This window comes from Xiphophorus maculatus, chromosome 20 (assembly GCF_002775205.1).
Source record: "Xiphophorus maculatus strain JP 163 A chromosome 20, X_maculatus-5.0-male, whole genome shotgun sequence".
Lineage (NCBI taxonomy): Eukaryota > Metazoa > Chordata > Actinopteri > Cyprinodontiformes > Poeciliidae > Xiphophorus > Xiphophorus maculatus.
The window spans coordinates 29,496,515-29,513,586 of record NC_036462.1 but is presented as its reverse complement, the minus strand read 5'-3'; the positions used below and the strand labels follow the sequence as shown (position 1 = coordinate 29,513,586).

At 37.3% G+C, this 17,072-nt stretch overlaps 1 protein-coding gene across 4 annotated transcripts in view; it reads left to right on the top strand.

The window, feature by feature from the left end:
* The window catches only part of slc2a9 (solute carrier family 2 member 9), a 118,696-nt gene that overhangs the window by 39,709 nt on the left and 61,915 nt on the right, over window positions 1-17,072 (top strand). For all 4 annotated transcript variants that reach the window (XM_023324771.1, XM_023324770.1, XM_023324769.1 and 1 more), the window contains 2 exons: window positions 5,451-5,583; window positions 15,304-15,491. In XM_023324771.1, the coding sequence (XP_023180539.1) occupies window positions 5,451-5,583; window positions 15,304-15,491 (321 nt within the window). The remainder of the gene's footprint in view (window positions 1-5,450; window positions 5,584-15,303; window positions 15,492-17,072) is intronic.

The following is a 17,072-nucleotide window of genomic DNA, read 5'->3' as shown; positions in this document are numbered from 1 at the left end:
CAAGAAATTTACAGTTGGTAAATTTTGCAAAAGTAAAAGTCAGATGTTTACTTTGTGGCACTTGGCTACCACTCATCACTTAGCAACAGGTTAACAACAAATATTGTTATTGTTCAAAAAACATAAGATTTCTTCTGCTCCTTTGAAATACTGTTTGTCTTACACTACTTACTACTTAACAAGAATTGTGCAGTTGGTGAACTTTGCAGGCATTTCAATGGCTTGCATAGCCACGCAAGCCGTTGCGTAATGCTCTCATATGCATTACTGTAGCATATGAGAGCATTTCATGTTATAGTATAAAATGGAATAGCGGGCCCCAATGACAAAAAGGTACATGAAGAATTTTTATTATACAGGAGGGCAAAAAAAGACTAATCACCATTAAGTTATTTTCCTTAAATAATGTTATTATTGTTGGACCATTAAAGTGGCATTAAAAGAAAGAAAATCCATTGTAACTATCCCTACCATTCTTTGATTGTACAATTACACTACAGAAATGACACATTTATTCTTAGTTCCACTCAGTTCATAACTGTAGGGTGTTTTTTCTGTGATTGATGAAGACATAAAGTGCTTTGGGGAGCCCAAATGAGGTTCAAAGGTTAAAGTTATTTTTATGTGTGGATCAGGAAACAAACCTGTTTCATAAAACACACTGAAAATACTCTAAAACATACCATACCTTTACTCTAGGTTTGATAAAACATAAACCTTATGATAAAAGCAGGTCAGTTATTTTCCTTATCAGATTATGTTTTGTAGACATGTTGCTCTTGCTTCTACTCTTCTTGTTGCCGATGGTGACTTCATATTAAACAGACATGCTCCAGATGACAAAAACAATACAAAATTACAATAGACATCATCTGTAATTAACAATAGCAAGATGTCGTCCCCCTCCTGTAAGGCGTGAGTCCTAGCATATTTGCTTCCAAATAGAAATTGTGCTGCTTTTATGATTCTAAGAATGGGACCACATCACACATCTGCAAGGTCCAGCTGTCAGCTTGTTCCCCTGACAGACCATCAGCAAAATAGGCTTATAGGGAAGGTGACATTCATCACAAACAGCTGCGGGCGGACGGATGATAGGCTTCTCTTCTGATCCCAGCAGATGCACACATAAGATCATCCAAAGACATTTACTAACCAGACTCTCACTTTGCGGACGTTCTGCCGTATAGTTGTGCTCTCCAGCTGTTATTAAAGAAACACAGCTCAGCAGAGATGTTTATCTCCCAGGTAACAGGCAGGGTAATGGGACTGTGGGGAGCTACACAAGCAGGCTTAAGGGAAAACGGACGAGCCATCCGTATAGATATCAATTCAAGTTTTTGCATTTCATGTCATATAGAATACCACATAAAGGGAAAGTTTATTTTCATCTACTTTCTAGTACACTGAAGGAAATGCCTTGTGCAGAGATGTACAGCTACTGTAAGGGTGAGTGGAAGACTTTATCTCCATTCTGTGGGGTAAAACTTTGTGGAGTTTGTCACAAAGCAGACTCATTACGCAGTTAGACGATGCAAAGGTAATTTAATTATGACTGACCCAGTATGAAGGAAAAGCGCGCTTTAGCTAAAATAATTGGATACGCAGCAGATGTGTTCCACCTGACAAATTCATTAACCCTGTCTAAGCAAGTTGGGTTTTAAATCGTTTTAAAAGAAGCCATGACTGCAAGAAAGTATTTCAATCCGACCAGCTTATTCTCACCAGAAGGCCTTGAATCCTTTTATTGTATTTTGAATAAAGTTTTAAGAACCGCACACCTCTAAGTAAAAAACCAACCAGCTCATAAAATCACTGCAAAGCGATGCTCACTCCTCGTCTCAGCTGATATTTTGAGGGAATACGTTATCATTAGAGTTGATAAGTGGACACATGAAGCCTGCTGCTGTTAAAAAGTATCACTGGATACCAAAAAGTATGCATCCATCACATACTGTATATCTGACTGTGAAACTTAACACAGAAATCAATGCTGGCAGGGCAGCAAATGTTTAATCACCTCCTGCTGGTATGAAATGGTCTGTTCCTCAGCATCTCTGCCAACATAAATACCATCCACAAGTAGTTAAGTGCACAAAATAACTGGTAGGAGCTGTGTTATTACCAATAAAGACAATCCAACTTTCTCAGTCAGACAATAAAATATCCTCTTTTATATTTCACCAAATATCTCAGATGGGCATAATTGAGGAACATAATTAATGGCTGTGCTGGAGACAAACATATTTTTCCATGTCGTAGGCTTCTTTTTGTATTTTGTTACTTTTTGTATTTACATATTTTCTCATTCCTGCTTTTGTTTTTAGAATTATGTGTTAGTTTGTGAAGAGTACCAGTCTATTAGTTTTTTTGAGATGGTGAGAGGGCGGGCGGAAAATGTGAAATTACTTCACTTTTTTTTCAGATTAGTGCTGGAAGGAAGGCAACAGGCTGGTATGCATCTAGCAGGCAATACAGTGATGTAGTGGTTACCACTACTCTGTCACACGGTTCAAATCTCTGGTTCTACAGCTGTGATCATTTTAAATTGACCTGAGGTTTGAAAAGGCAGGACAGTGTCCTGTTCAATGAATTAGGACATGCATTCTGATGAGGCTCATTTATCAGACTACAAGTACATTTCGAAAGCACGTTTTAAATATACGTTTCAGCTACATTACGTTTCTGACGGAATTTTGTTTAACATTTGTATTTGTCAATATTTTGGAGAAATACTTTTTTGACATTGAAAGGTTATTTTCAGTCAGAAATGGCTAATTTTGTTGTTGGTCATGACTAATAAAAACAATAAGAAAAGGGTAATGAGTACTTTTAATAGGGTCTGCATTATTTACTTATTGCAATATATGTATTCTGCAGGTTTGAACAACAAGAAGGTATATTTTGTCGAACAATGTGGCCTTTAACATGTTTAAAGTATGTGCTGCTGTTGTTAAGCTCCCAGTTTGAATATTTCATTTGTAAAGTTGGTCATTAATCAGAAATGTGATAGTAGTAGCCCTGTTTCAAACATCCTGTGTGCCACTGGGTGAGTAAATCTTCATCAGTGCAGACAGGGCCTATGCATTGTGCTGCATGAGATTACGTCAGGTTATTTTTGTTTTGCTGCTGCAATATGTCTTTAGCACTTTGATAAATTTCATACCAACATTTTAATGCAAGAAAGAAAAGATGTTAATTTAACCGTAGCATAACAAAAACGTTGCTATAAGTCAGAATTTAACTGCTCTAGACATTTCAGATAGAATGAATGAAGTTACTGAAATCAATAAAACAAAAATGCAAACCTCCGTGTGATGTAAAGACAAACATGTAAAGCTTTGGCCATGATTTGCTGAGATATTTTAGTCTTATCATTTATTCCTTTTATTTTCTTGACATTCTTGACTTTTCCATGTACAGGCAGGCTTTTATCGCTGGCCTTCTACATCTAAAAAGCTCTCTGGTCTTAATTACAAAAGCAGAAACCATTCAACCCACACTCACTTTTCACATCTATGACACAAATGCACACACTTTTAAGTACATATTTTATGCAGCCATTTTTATTAACATATTTTAGAGGACATATGCAGTAGAAACACCGTAAATAACTTTGTCTTTTAATCAAAGCCCACCATGCACTGTCTGTTATTGCGCAATAGCCAGCCCCGCCCTCTTCATCACAACTCCCTTGGGCTGACTACTGACCAGTTCTCCGTCTAACAGGTCCGGAAAATCTCTGAGACCTGGGTATTACCCTAAAAGTACTCTATGAGAGATAATCTGTTTAAACTGGTGGCGAAAGTGATTCGTCTAGCTCTAACTACCTCCAATCCAGAAGTTACGACCCTTTACAGTTAAGAAACAATCAGCTGAGTAGCCCTCGCAGCTGCATAATTCCAATAACCACTTCTGTTAACGGTAGCTCACTTTCTAAATTATAACTCGCTCTTGGAACCGGCTAGATTAAGTTTAGTGACTTAGATGTAAGTCCCAGGGTCATTATTTACACTCACCAAAGGAAATTATGAAGCCTCCTATTTTCTAGAATCATGTACATTAGTTTTACCTCAATTAAAAGAACGAAAAATGATTAAATCACTCAATTAATTCCAATGTCCACCAACCTCAGTGGAATTTTATATTATAAATTTATTAAGCAAGCTTAAGCAGGGATATACGACATACAATCAATAATCAATAGTATATAATTCAAAAACAGTGCAATAGAATTCACATGTACAATCATACTACCCTGTCTCCTTTCCCTAACTTATGTCGCAAGTTCTAAGATAAATATTTAGGGGGCAGATGCAACTCACACCCAGTTGATGGTGAATCTTGGCAACAGAGAATATCCAAAATCCTTGGTCAGAGTCTTTGTCCTTGTGTGGAAAATCCTCCTTAGAATAGAACAAAGCAGAGTGGATCTAAATCCTTCGAAAACCCAGCTCTTTATCCCTCAGGGACCTTTGTCTTTCCTCCAAGTCTGTTGCAGAGGTTGAGAAAGTTGGGTGAGGCAGGACCGACGATCGAATCAGAACCCCGGGCTGTGGCGGTCGGATCTTGTCCCTTCTTGGCGGCGTGAAGTCTCAACTTTTCCCGTGGTTCCGAGGTGCGGTCCGTTGCTGTTTCTGGATCTGCTTCTACGTGTTGACTCTCTTCCTGCGCCGCAGACTAAGAACGGTTGCTTCCTCTTTTCAGCCTGTTTTTATACACTTCTCCACCATATGTGTGTATGTGAAGGTTTTGGTCTACGTGACTTCCTGCACATCTGCTGAGTTTCACGGAAAACCCCGACGGCCCCTCCTGTCTGCTGAATAGTGTGGAAAGTACCGTCCTTCTCCAGCGTGTTGATCTTAGCTAACCACACCGCCCCACCCATCCTGTGCGTCCTGGCCATCTGTTCAGAACTGCTTGCGACAGCAGAAACTCACAAATTCCCCTTCTTTTTCTACTCACCATTTTTTCTGTTACTAATCCTTAAACACAGTCAACCTATATTAAAAACCATTTACATCGATTTTCAAATCATCACAACTTTGATATTCATTTAAGAATTAATCACCTCTTTCACTTATATTATAAATCATCAAACATAATCATTTCATTGTTGTTACTGTTTCAGATCATTATTCAGAAATACATTTCAGAATGTTATTTAGTGATTACTTATACCCATATCATACATATACAATCAATTATTATTATAATCAAAGCACAAGATTGCTGTATTTCTCTCAGGCCTTTATGCACCTTTTCTGCGTGTACCTGGAAAGATCTCACACCCCCCTGCCAGTTTTCTTGACAGCACGCACTCATTCGATGGAGTGTTATATAACAGCTGCAACGTCCAGCTGTTCTGCAACATGTCTGCGTTTAATTTGTTGTCGCTCTCCCGTGTCCGAGGCTTTGATGTGACTGTTCTGTTCATGTTCTGACTGCAGGAGTCCAGGTGGAACTACCTGTTTTCCTTCCTGGCGTTTCCAGCAGTGCTGCAGCTGTGTGTCCTACCCTTCCTCCCTGAGAGTCCCCGCTACCTGCTGATGGAGAAGAAGGACGAGGCAGGAGCAGAGAAAGGTAGAGAGCACTCTGTCAAATAGATTTACATGATGCACACAAGCATTACATTAAGGGGAGCAGCAGGTATCGCAATCTCATTATGCTTTAATGTACTAAAATGATCTTTTCTCAACCTTATTTCCAAAACTGATGGAAGACAAAAGAGTGAAATATTCACTTTCACATACAGTATATCTTTATGACTACACTGAAGAATGCATTTTTTTTTCATAGAGCTTCGTGTGACTCCTGAAGTCTAGCTTTGTATTTTAGGTTCATTTTTTTTTTTTTTCATATTTTATGGAACTATTCAGGCACAAATGACCTTATATTGTAAAACTTTTATTACTATTCATTTCAGCCATCCCAAGTTGTGATTTCTTTTTTTTAAACCCAGTTGTATTGTCTTTTTTAAATTTTATATATATACCTAATCTCAACCAATGCCAGAATGAGCTAATCCCCCCATCCGCCCCCACAGCTGGCTCGTGCATTTGAAAGATTTCTAATTTTATTCTTTGCAAAAAGAGACTCACACTCTACGCATACATGTGAACCATAGCAAAGACTTAGTTTAGCAAACATATGGAAGCGTGAAAAGCATTCAGTGCCAGTCAGAAGTTTACATTTAGTCTGTGAATTTTAAATGCTAAAATTAGGTGAAAATTATATTTATTGAGTTTCTCTGGTGCAGTCGGGGTCAAAATTATGAACACAGTTCCACTTACACCTCCTTTAATAGTTTGACAGATATGAGTTGCACTATGACTACATGCAATTTTCATTTCTTAGCAAACATCTGGCTTTAAAATCTGGCTGTATATTTGACCATACATCAGAAGTGGCAGAGTTCATTTGGGTTGGTTGATTTCTTTGCACCACTTTTAAAAATACACATTCGTAACTGGGTTGAAGTCATGGCCATAGAGACTTAAGTAGGCTGTAACCTTGACTTTACTTCAAGTTACACCATGTTTACCCGTGTAAATGTGACTTTTACCATATTATGCTGTCTTTTCTGATGCTGAGGTAGGTCATACAGCTACCAGAATAAGAAAAAAAAGAATCACCTACTCCAACTTCTTTTCAGATCAACAGTTTAACAGCTGACACTTTAAGAAAACTCCCCAAAGGACAATGATCCCAAATTCATGTAAGACTGGTCAGGTGGTAAACAGATGTCCTTAATGTCTGCAGAAACTAAGGATGTCCATGTGGGTAGTGACTTGGTATTTACAGCAAGGCAAATATAAACCTACTAAAAAGCAAAAATAGCAAATATAAAACACAGAAGCTGCATTTTATGTCAGTCTACATGAAACCATAATTTACACAACAATAAAATGCTTCACAAAAGACATTTTATAACTGGCTGCTTATCCAGTTAACATAAAATTAAGTGGCAAGTTTTCATTTTGTACAATCAATTTCTCCATTTCAAGAGTAAATTTTCTTTTCTGGTATTACTAAGAAAGGTCTTTACTGAAAATGGATTTCTGGATTTATATTGCAAATAAAATCTGTTCTCAGAAAATCTCATGTAATATTTAACATGTTTTATGGTCTATATACATACATTTATATACAGTACATACAAAATTTTCTAGTGACATCTTTGAGGAGCCTATCGCCTCTGACGAGATGCCTTATGCCGATGTGCATGTATATTAAAGAACACATAATGTGAACATGGAACTGCTGGAGACTACATTTACAGAGATGTGCTGTGAATTAAATTTTTTTTGTTCAGATCTTATGGCACAAGGGTGCAAACAAATAATTTTCAAAATGTAACAGGGATACATCCCCCTTCGCACAAAACTATTGCGATGTCCATTGCTAAATATAGACTAAATTAAGTTATATTCATATCATAATTCATTTGCTCTGACCGTGATCCTCTGTCGCCACGTCATATTTTTTTTGTTACTCTACTGCAACCTCGCCAGAAACTAATGAAATGTTTACGGTGCTTTCTGATGCAACTTCCTCTAACTTTTAAGCACTTGAGATCTGTTTTAGGTTTTATATACTTTTGATTTTTTAAAAGTCAGAAAGTCCATCTTTCTCTTTGTAGGTATTTCCAGCTTTCTAAATGTGTACTTATCAAAGTCCTGAAGTGAAGCAGTCACATGATTTCTTCTCGCAGCTCATGTGCTCCAGAAGCATATAGGGGAAACGGGACTTTGATCAGTTTTGTCTCCTGGGTTATTTGCCTTCTTTGATGTCCGTGTCTATACATTATAAATGGAAACTCTCGCATGGATCGCCTTCGCTCTTCGTAACTTTGAACGTTACGGTTGTGTCATTTCAACAATAATACGGTTATCTCAGTGAGAAAAAACCTATCTTGAAGGTTCAGAATTAACATAAGGACATACGGTAAGCTGAATTATTTCAGTAGTTTTGCAGTTCATCAAGTGCAATTTCTGCCATCTTTATTTACTTACTACACTCATTCATTATGTGCTCATTTATTTCTTCATTTTGAAAATCTCTACTATTTAGAATTGAGGAAGAATTGAATTAAAAATAAAGACTTTAAATGTGGATTTAGAATATGTTTCTCAGTATTCATAAGAATTCTTCAGCTCCCAACCCGATAACAAAGATATGGACAATACAAAGAGAGGAATAAGCAGGTATTCACTTGGTCATTACATAGTAAAGAAAAAACAGAAAAAAAAAACTACATAGTTTCATTTATTTTGAAATTCACCATTAACATACTTTAATCTATTCTTTTATTTTTCTTAGGGTATGAATGTCCATTAGTCATGTTTGCAGGTCAGTAAAAGAACTCAGAGTTTTAAAAATTAAATAACTCTGCCGTAGCTACGTTGAACTATGGCAGAGAACCCAGCTGAAACCTACAAGGAAAACCAAAAGCTTAAATTTAGGCCTAAGGACAAGTGGTACAGGTTTGGAAACAGTATAACTAATATCGATGCAGGGTTAGAGGTGCTTTTAATGTTATTGATTTAATAAGAAAATGTTTATTACATTTGTCGACTCTGACTGGGGAAAAAGCATATCTGATTTAGACTTGGGATAAAAATGACATCTCTGTGTTACAAAAATGAATCCTAGCATTTACTAGAAATCAATCTAAAACTTCAATACCAAAAGTAAAGCATGTTGGGTCTAATTAGTCGTGTAGGCTGCTTTGGGCTGGAGCTAAGTCAAATCCTGTAGCTGTAGATCTGCTTTGGAACAGACGATCAAGGCTTTTATGTAAAAAAAAAAATTGAAATAAGGAAGGAATTGTTGATTAATAATGCAATCTTATTGACAGAGCTCCTCCATTTACTTTGGAAAGTGTAATCCTTTGAACGTTCTAAAACCTTTCTCCCTTGGAATTAATGACATTGGTTGCAACTCAGTGGAGCATGTTTATTTATACCGCCCTCACCATTTGTGTTTCATTGCTTCCATCACCAAATAGATTATTCCAGCCTGGAGTTATTTCAGCATATTTGAATTGAAGGAATGTGCTCTTTGTCCTTTTGAAAAGAAAAAAGAATTTGGAATGAGAACTAAATAATTCCAGAAACACCGTACATGAAGATGGCTCTCACTGAAATACTTCAGTTTTCTTTCTTAACACACAAGCTCGAAGGTTTTCTTCTAGTGTGAAAAGAAAACCTTCAAGCTTGCTTCTGTGTTGTGATTTATTTTTGTCTCATAAAAAAATTATCACTGGAAATGGCTATCTATAATTTAAGGACATCTAGCTTGACACCCTATCATCATTACCAGCCAACATTTTGCTGGCACCAGCCTGGATTCCCATGCGGTAGTTGGCATGTGTTTCTGCGCCGCGGATGAGGGACTTGTTGTCAATGCTCACAGATCTTGCTGACGGACTCCGTGGTGTCCCATTATCATCACAGAGTGCGAGACAGGAACAGCATGTTCTCTTGCTGCCCAAGTTGTTTTCCTGTCAGGCCACATAGCTGCCGTGGTCCTGACCACCGAGTAATGCTCTCAGAGTTTAAACACGAGTACAAATCTACATTAAAGTCGGTCAAGGAAATTGGCTTCGCTGTTTTTCCCAATTAATTTCACAGTGCTTGCTTTTTCTTGTCCATCTGATATTTTGGTTTTACCAATGCAAAAGTGTTTACACTTTTGACAATTTTTTTATTCAGTTTGAATGTTTAGCAGTGCTGCAGGCTAAAATGCTGCTCAACATTCGATTAATTTTCACCAATACAATAAATCAATGTAGATATGTTGTCACATACAGTACAGACCAAAGGTTTGGACACACCTTTTAATTCAATGAGTTTCCTTTATTTTCATGACTATTGACATTGTAGATTCACACTGAAGGCATCAAAACTATGAATAACACATGTGGAAATATGCACTAAACAACAAAGTGTAAAACAACTGAAAATACCCCTTATATTCTAGTTTCTTCAAAGTAGCAACCTTTAGCTGTGATTACTGCTTTGCTCACACTCTGCATTTTCTTGATGAGCTTCAAGAGGTCGTCACCTGAAATGGTTTTCACTTCATAGGTCAACCTGCCCTGTCAGGCTAATAAGTGGGATTTCTTGCCTTATAAATAGTCATGAAAATAAAGAAAACCCATTGAATTAGAAAGGTGTGTCCAAACCTTTGGTCTGTACTGTACATCTGTGGGAAAAATTAAAAGTCCACTTAAAACGATCAGTTTCTCTGATTTTACATTTTATAGGTATATGTTTGAATAAAATGATCATTGTTATTTTATTCTATAAACTACTGACAACATTTATTTGGAAAAAATGCAAAATGGTCAAAATAGCAAAAAAGATGCAAATAATGCCACCCCGTGCTGGACAGTCAAACCCCATGTCCACTTCCCTTCCTCCAAAGAAACTGCCATCATCCCGGGCGGCGCTCGCAGCAAGAGAAACTTCAAGCCTTGTGATAAAGCCTGTTATCCGGCCTGTTTTTTAAGAGACTCAGCATCAATCTTGAGAACGGCATCATAAATGACTGTAGCATGCCGAACTCAGATCACACGAGATGAGTGAGCACTTGAAGCACAGCTGGGACAATCTACCTGAAACTCTTGCTACTTGTTAGCAGCGGCTTTTATTGTATATATGTATACACTGTATGTATATATTTACAATAAATATATAAGAAAACAAGTTCATATTCATTTAGAAACAACAATACTAATATTTTAACTCGGGAAGAGTTCAGAGATCAATATTTGGTGGAAAAGCCAAGAGGTTTTCAATGGGGTTCAGTGCAGTGGGCTCTTCATTTCTTTCTGAGCTGTACATGCCATTATTCTTTCAGTTTTCAGCCCTTAAAGATGATTATATGTGCAGTATTTTTCTTGGAACACATTCTTATCACAACTGACAAAAGGAAGAAATAGATTTATGCTACAATACACAAAACTGTACGGTTTACGCTTTCTGGCATTTTTGCTGGGGTTACAGACTTTTTGTGCATGATACAAATCTTTAACGTACAGTACAGACCAAAGGTTTTGAAAAAACCTTTTAATTCAATGGGTTTCCTTTATTTTCATGACTATTGACATTGTAGATACACACTGAAGGCATCAAGACTATGAATAACACATGTGGAAATATGCACTAAACAAAAAAGTGTAAAACAACTGAAAATACCCCTTATATTCTAGTTTCTTCAAAGTAGCAACCTTTTGCTGTGATTACTGCTTTGCACACACTCTGCATTTTCTTGATGAACTTCAAGAGGTCGTCACCTGAAATGGTTTTCACTTCATAGGTCAACCTGCCCTGTCAGGCTAATAAGTGGGATTTCTTGCCTTATAAATAGTCATGAGAATAAAGAAAACCCACTGAATTAGAAGGTGTGTCCAAACTTTTGGTCTGTACTGTAGGTTGGTAGAAAATTCTCAATTTGACCAAGTCGGCTCTCTTGCGCCACTACATATTTTGCAACAAAGATCATAGATTGGACAGCTGGGTACTGCCGGCTCTCCTTTCTCTGGGGAAAACACGAGACCATCAAACCATTACCTTACACCCTAATTGATTCCTACCAGTAGAATGAAGCAATCTGATATTTTTGTACATTGTGAAGCTCTGCTTTTTATACTAATTGTGTTAGATTTGTGAATATTTAATATGTTACTCTGCACTCTTAATCTATTGCTAATTTCTCAAAGTACAAACTCATTATACCAGCTAAAAAAAAAATCAGTTACCAGAAACTTTGAATATCTTTGTTATTCTAACCAGCTACTGGTGTTGATTGAAAACAATCGCCACCTTAATACATAAATCAATTTATTCCGACTGTCTAAATTGTTGAACTTTTCTCCACCTTCTCATTATGTATTTAAATTACAATACAGGATAATTAGAAGGTCGTTAAGTCTGTAGGATTATTTTAAACCTCTTTGTTGAGTGACATCAGTTCATCTTATGAATTCAGCGTGGAGCCTGACTGTCCTCCTGTGAGGGGAAAAAAAACACCGTGCCCAACAAACATCAATATCCCATCATTGACATGGACAGCCCCAACATGACTCTGGAGATAAGTAGAGATAAGTTACCATATTTTCTATCAGCAGGGAAGAGCAATTATATCGGTATATGCGTGATTATCATCACATTGAAGAAAGATTTTCCATAAGCCTGTTTTATTCACCACTGATAAAAGGATATTTTTAGATTAAAACTCTCCATTTGAAAGAGAGATTAGAGGTTATTTCCTCTGTAGGTTTTCTTTACAGGACCATCTGCATCTACTGCACCAAAGCGTGTGTTATAATCATTTTACACTTTTATAGTGTCGATATATGCAGTAATAATGCAACACAAACAATGAAAATTGAAGCTGGTTGCATCACACCTGTGTTGTTCTGGCATATATATTTTGTGGCATAAAATCCCCACAAAATATAGTTTTTAGTCAGAAATATACATTGTTCCTTTCTTAACTCATTGCAGTAGTTTATTTTTTATATATATACAGTATATATATATATATATATATATATATATATATATATATATATATATATATATATATATATATATATATATATATATATATATATATATATATTCAGTCAGACTCTAAACACACACTCACACCGTCCTTGTACTTTGCAATTACTGGACCAGACATCCCAGGAGAACTTGAGCCTGGTTTCATGTTGGCAGCTCTGTATCTTGTGTGGTCAGGGTCCACACCGTCTGCCATCAAACCATCGCATCCCAATGAACCTGCCTTTTGGTCCCTTTTGTTCTCAAAGATTTTCTATTCTGGGTTGTGTCCTTAATCTTCGTCCACCTGAGTTTTTCCCACAACCTCAGGGATTCACCTATAGGGGCGAAAGGATCAAAAACGCAGGGAGAGGTCCCTTTATACCCTCTTCTTTTCTCTAGTGCTGAGGTGAAAATGGCTGCCAGAAACCTGGTCAGCTCTGCCTCAATAAGAAATAAGTGTGTATTTCAGTTTTTTCCCTGGGATTTAGAAAGAGCACAACTGTAGACAGTAATTTTTTGATGTTAATATATGATAAATCTGACTGTTTTAATGTGATAAAATGCTATAGAACAACTCAGATCAAAAACAAAATTTCCCTAAAACTTTGTTTGGTATGTTAAGCTAACATCCTGCAGGAAAAGCAACATGCACCATTTTGCAGGAGCATCTGCTGGGTTAATTTCTGGAAATTTCCTGTGAAAATATTTAAACGGGTTGGCAAATAATAAATAATGCCAGTCGATAACTTAACGAAACCTCTCCAGACTTACTGAGAGGGGGGAAAAAATACATAATTCATAAATGAAAAGATTTTTCACTTTAGGCGATTTGCTTTTGGATTGGTATTCTGTTCTCACATGTTTATAATCCGTGCAATTTTAACCAGAGGATTAGCATATAACCTAGGGACATGTTTAAAGTAACCATCCTATCAAGTATCAAGTCTACTTTAAATCGACTTCAGAGTACAGTTCAATAAACAATATGGCATTAAATCCCCCCTTAAGCAGTCGCAGTTTAAATGAGCTCTAAAAAAGGAGGAATTTACAATTTCATTCAGAAATCTGTGGGCACAGATTTAAAAAAAAAAAAAATCATCATTTTCCATAGATTGGCTATAAAACGTGCAGATGGATTTAGACTTGGAGATCACAATTTAGAACCAACAATAGATTTATAGCTTTTTACTTGTGCTTATTCCTCCTGCTGGAACTGAGTGATAATGATAATAATAATAATTTTATAATGGTTGGATAAAATATTCCAAACACATTCTCCAAAATGAGGGCAGCTGATGATGTGTGATTTGACCAATATGAAAAAAAAATATATATATATTAAAGGGGATTTTTACTTGAGGGTTGCAACATAACCCAGCATTTAAATTCCACTAATCGCTGCAGGAAGCGCACCGAGTCATTTGCACCGCCGTAAAACCTAATTTAGTGTTGAGGATATTTTAGAGGAGCATTACAGCACAGAACATGACAGAAGTGAAATGCAGCCTCGGGATATTCATACTTTAAAGAAATCCCACTGCGTTTTTATGTAATTACACAATGATCTGTCATTTGCTGCTCCAGTGAGTGTATATAAATAAATAAATGAATGAATAAATAAGGGTTTTTAAGAACAAAGTATATGTAATGGAATATGGACTCAACAGCTATGCCTTTTTTCCCCTTTTGGCATTATTAGTAATATAGTTGTGGAGGAATTTATGGCCTTTTTTTCTTTTTTTTTGAGTTCATTGATATTCACATTTATTCATGAACAGATCCTCTCAACCTTACACAGTCTTAGCTTGGGCTGAGTGATAAGGGATGCCACACTCATCTATCTGAACACACCAACACTCATGTCCATACATCTATGTGCAGATGAGTTGGCAACGTGGCGTTTAGTGTCCCACCCAAAGACACTTTCACTTTCACAGTAGATGGATGTGGAGTAAAATATATTGGAGATGGTCTCATGCAGAATGACATATATAGGTCAAACCCCGACAGGGTGCAGCAGGGGTTTGGTTTGGGACTCGTACTAAAAGATGAGCTTGCAGTTAAAGATGGACTAATGATATTGCTCTAATCGTAGTTGCCACTTCTGTGACATGCTTACCTTCAGCTATGTTCAAAGAAGACGTTCACATTCAAAGTTAAACGAAGGCAAAAGAATAACTTCACTTTCGTCTTCTTTCCTTTAATTTCTACTGGACCCTTTGGACTATTTCGACCACACATTTTGGAGCTCGGAATCCATTTTGTTGTCCGATACAAATGGTGTGGATTTTGATATGTTTTTATATATGCTGTAGTAGAAGATTTAAAACATTGAAATTTGTGTTCCTGCAACATGTTGGGTAGCTCATTCACCCATCAGTAGACTTAAATTTTGTGGATGTCTGAGGAATAAATTTACAGACCAAGTCTAAAAGCTGTGTCACATAGATGCTACAAACTGACACAATTCTCTGTAAAAATGGAAAAAGAATCATTTCCTCTATCATTGCATTGAATGTTTGAATGTAGAAGCTGCAGAAAACACATTTACATTTGATGTATTCCAATTAGACGTTCAAGTTCTAACAAGCAGCTCTGTTTATGAGAATATACAATGTTCTCGCTTGCTGTGCAACTCATTCCCGTTTATCTTTAATCCCAGCATGACGGCTGTGACTGATGGTTCTTGCTCACTCTGTGTTTATGACTGCGTGTATGTTTGTGTGGGCGTGCGTGTGTGTGTCAGCTTTTCAGAAGTTTTTGGGGAAGACGGATGTGTCCCAGGAGCTGGAAGAAGTCCACGCGGAGGCACGAGCTCAGGACAACGTGAACGCTGTCTCTGTGTTGCAGCTGCTGAGGAGCCCAGCTGTTCGCTGGCAGCTCATCACCATCATCATCACCATGGCTTGCTATCAGCTCTGCGGACTCAACGCTGTAAGACGTGGCCCCCATGTTTCATCAGGTTTTCCGTTTAATGCTGTTTTATATCCATTATTTAGGTGTTTTCGTGCACCATATTCTGAATTTTTAATAGTGAACTAAAACTGCAGGCTATTTAAAAAGATTAGTAACACGTTTGTGTAATCTACCAAAAAAAAAAAAAGATTTCCTCTATCTGGACCTCTGAAAGATACTTTGTCACACCATGTTAGGAAGCTTTAAAACCTCCTGAGACCCTGCATCCTCATATGAGGACATTACATTTTTGTAAACACAGATGTAAATAATAACATTGATTGAATGGTCTTATCGTCACACAGATAGACCCAATGTCCTCGTCTGAGGACATTGGGTTTTGAGAAAACCACTTATTGTAGAAAGCTGAAATTTCATTTTTAGGCCAATTGGGTCCTTATGATCCCAAATGACAAGGAGAAATGTATATGCAAAAACAGACCCATTGTCCTCATATGAGGGCATTGGTTTTGACATAGTTCAAGAGCACATAGAAAGCTAAAATTTAATTTCAACTAAAATTAGGTCATACTAATCCCAAATAGTAAGGAGACATAAAAAATGCACATCAAACAAAAGCCCGGGTCTCAGGAGGTTAAAACTCAGTCCACTGACAGGATGACAAGAGAAATGATTCACTATATTGCCAAAAGTATTCACTCATCTGCCTTCACTCTCATGAGTTTGAGGGGCATAATCCTAATCCATAGGGTTTAGTAGGGTGTCAGCCAGTCCTTTGCAGCTATAACAGCTTCAGCTCCTCTGAAAAGATTTTCCATAAGTTTTAACAGTACGTTTATGTCGGGGGTTTTTTTTAACCTTTTTTTCCCCAGGAGCATATTTATGAGGTCAGCCACTGATGTAGGGTAAGAAGGTCTTACTCAGTTTCTGTTCTAATTTATCCCAAGGTTGTTGTATTGAGTTTAGGATGAGGAGTTTAGGCCAATCAGATTTTTCTAAACTAAGATTCTTCATCCAGGTCTAATTGGATCTTGCTTTGCGGACTGGTGAGCATCCCTAACTGCTCCCACAAAGGAGGAATTTAGCCAAAATGTCTCAGTGTGATGAAGTTTTACATTTCTTTCACTAGGCTAAGCCAGACTGCTGTAAAATAGCTTCATCTTGTTGGGCACCAAACCTTACGTCTGACACAATACAATCAGATCAGTGCTGTTCTTCTAGCCATTGCTGAACCCAGACTCGGCTAATGTATTACAAGACAGAGTGGCCTGATTTGCCACTTGTATCGACATGTTTCCTCTGCTCTAGAGTCCAGCGGTGGCATGCGCTTGGTAATGTGAACCTTGGATCCAGCTGCTTGGCCATGATAACCGATTGAATGCAGGTGTCTATACAATGTTCTTGAGCTACTCCGAGGAAGTTCACGCAAGGTTTGAAGGTCTGCAGCTTTTGACTCTGCAGAATGTTGGCAACCCCTGCACACCATTAGCCTCAACATCTCAGTTTACTGTGGAGTGTTTTGTAACAAGGAAATATGATGACTAGACTCATTGCACAGAAAGCATCCTCTCATGGTGCCCTGGAATCGCTGAGGCTGAT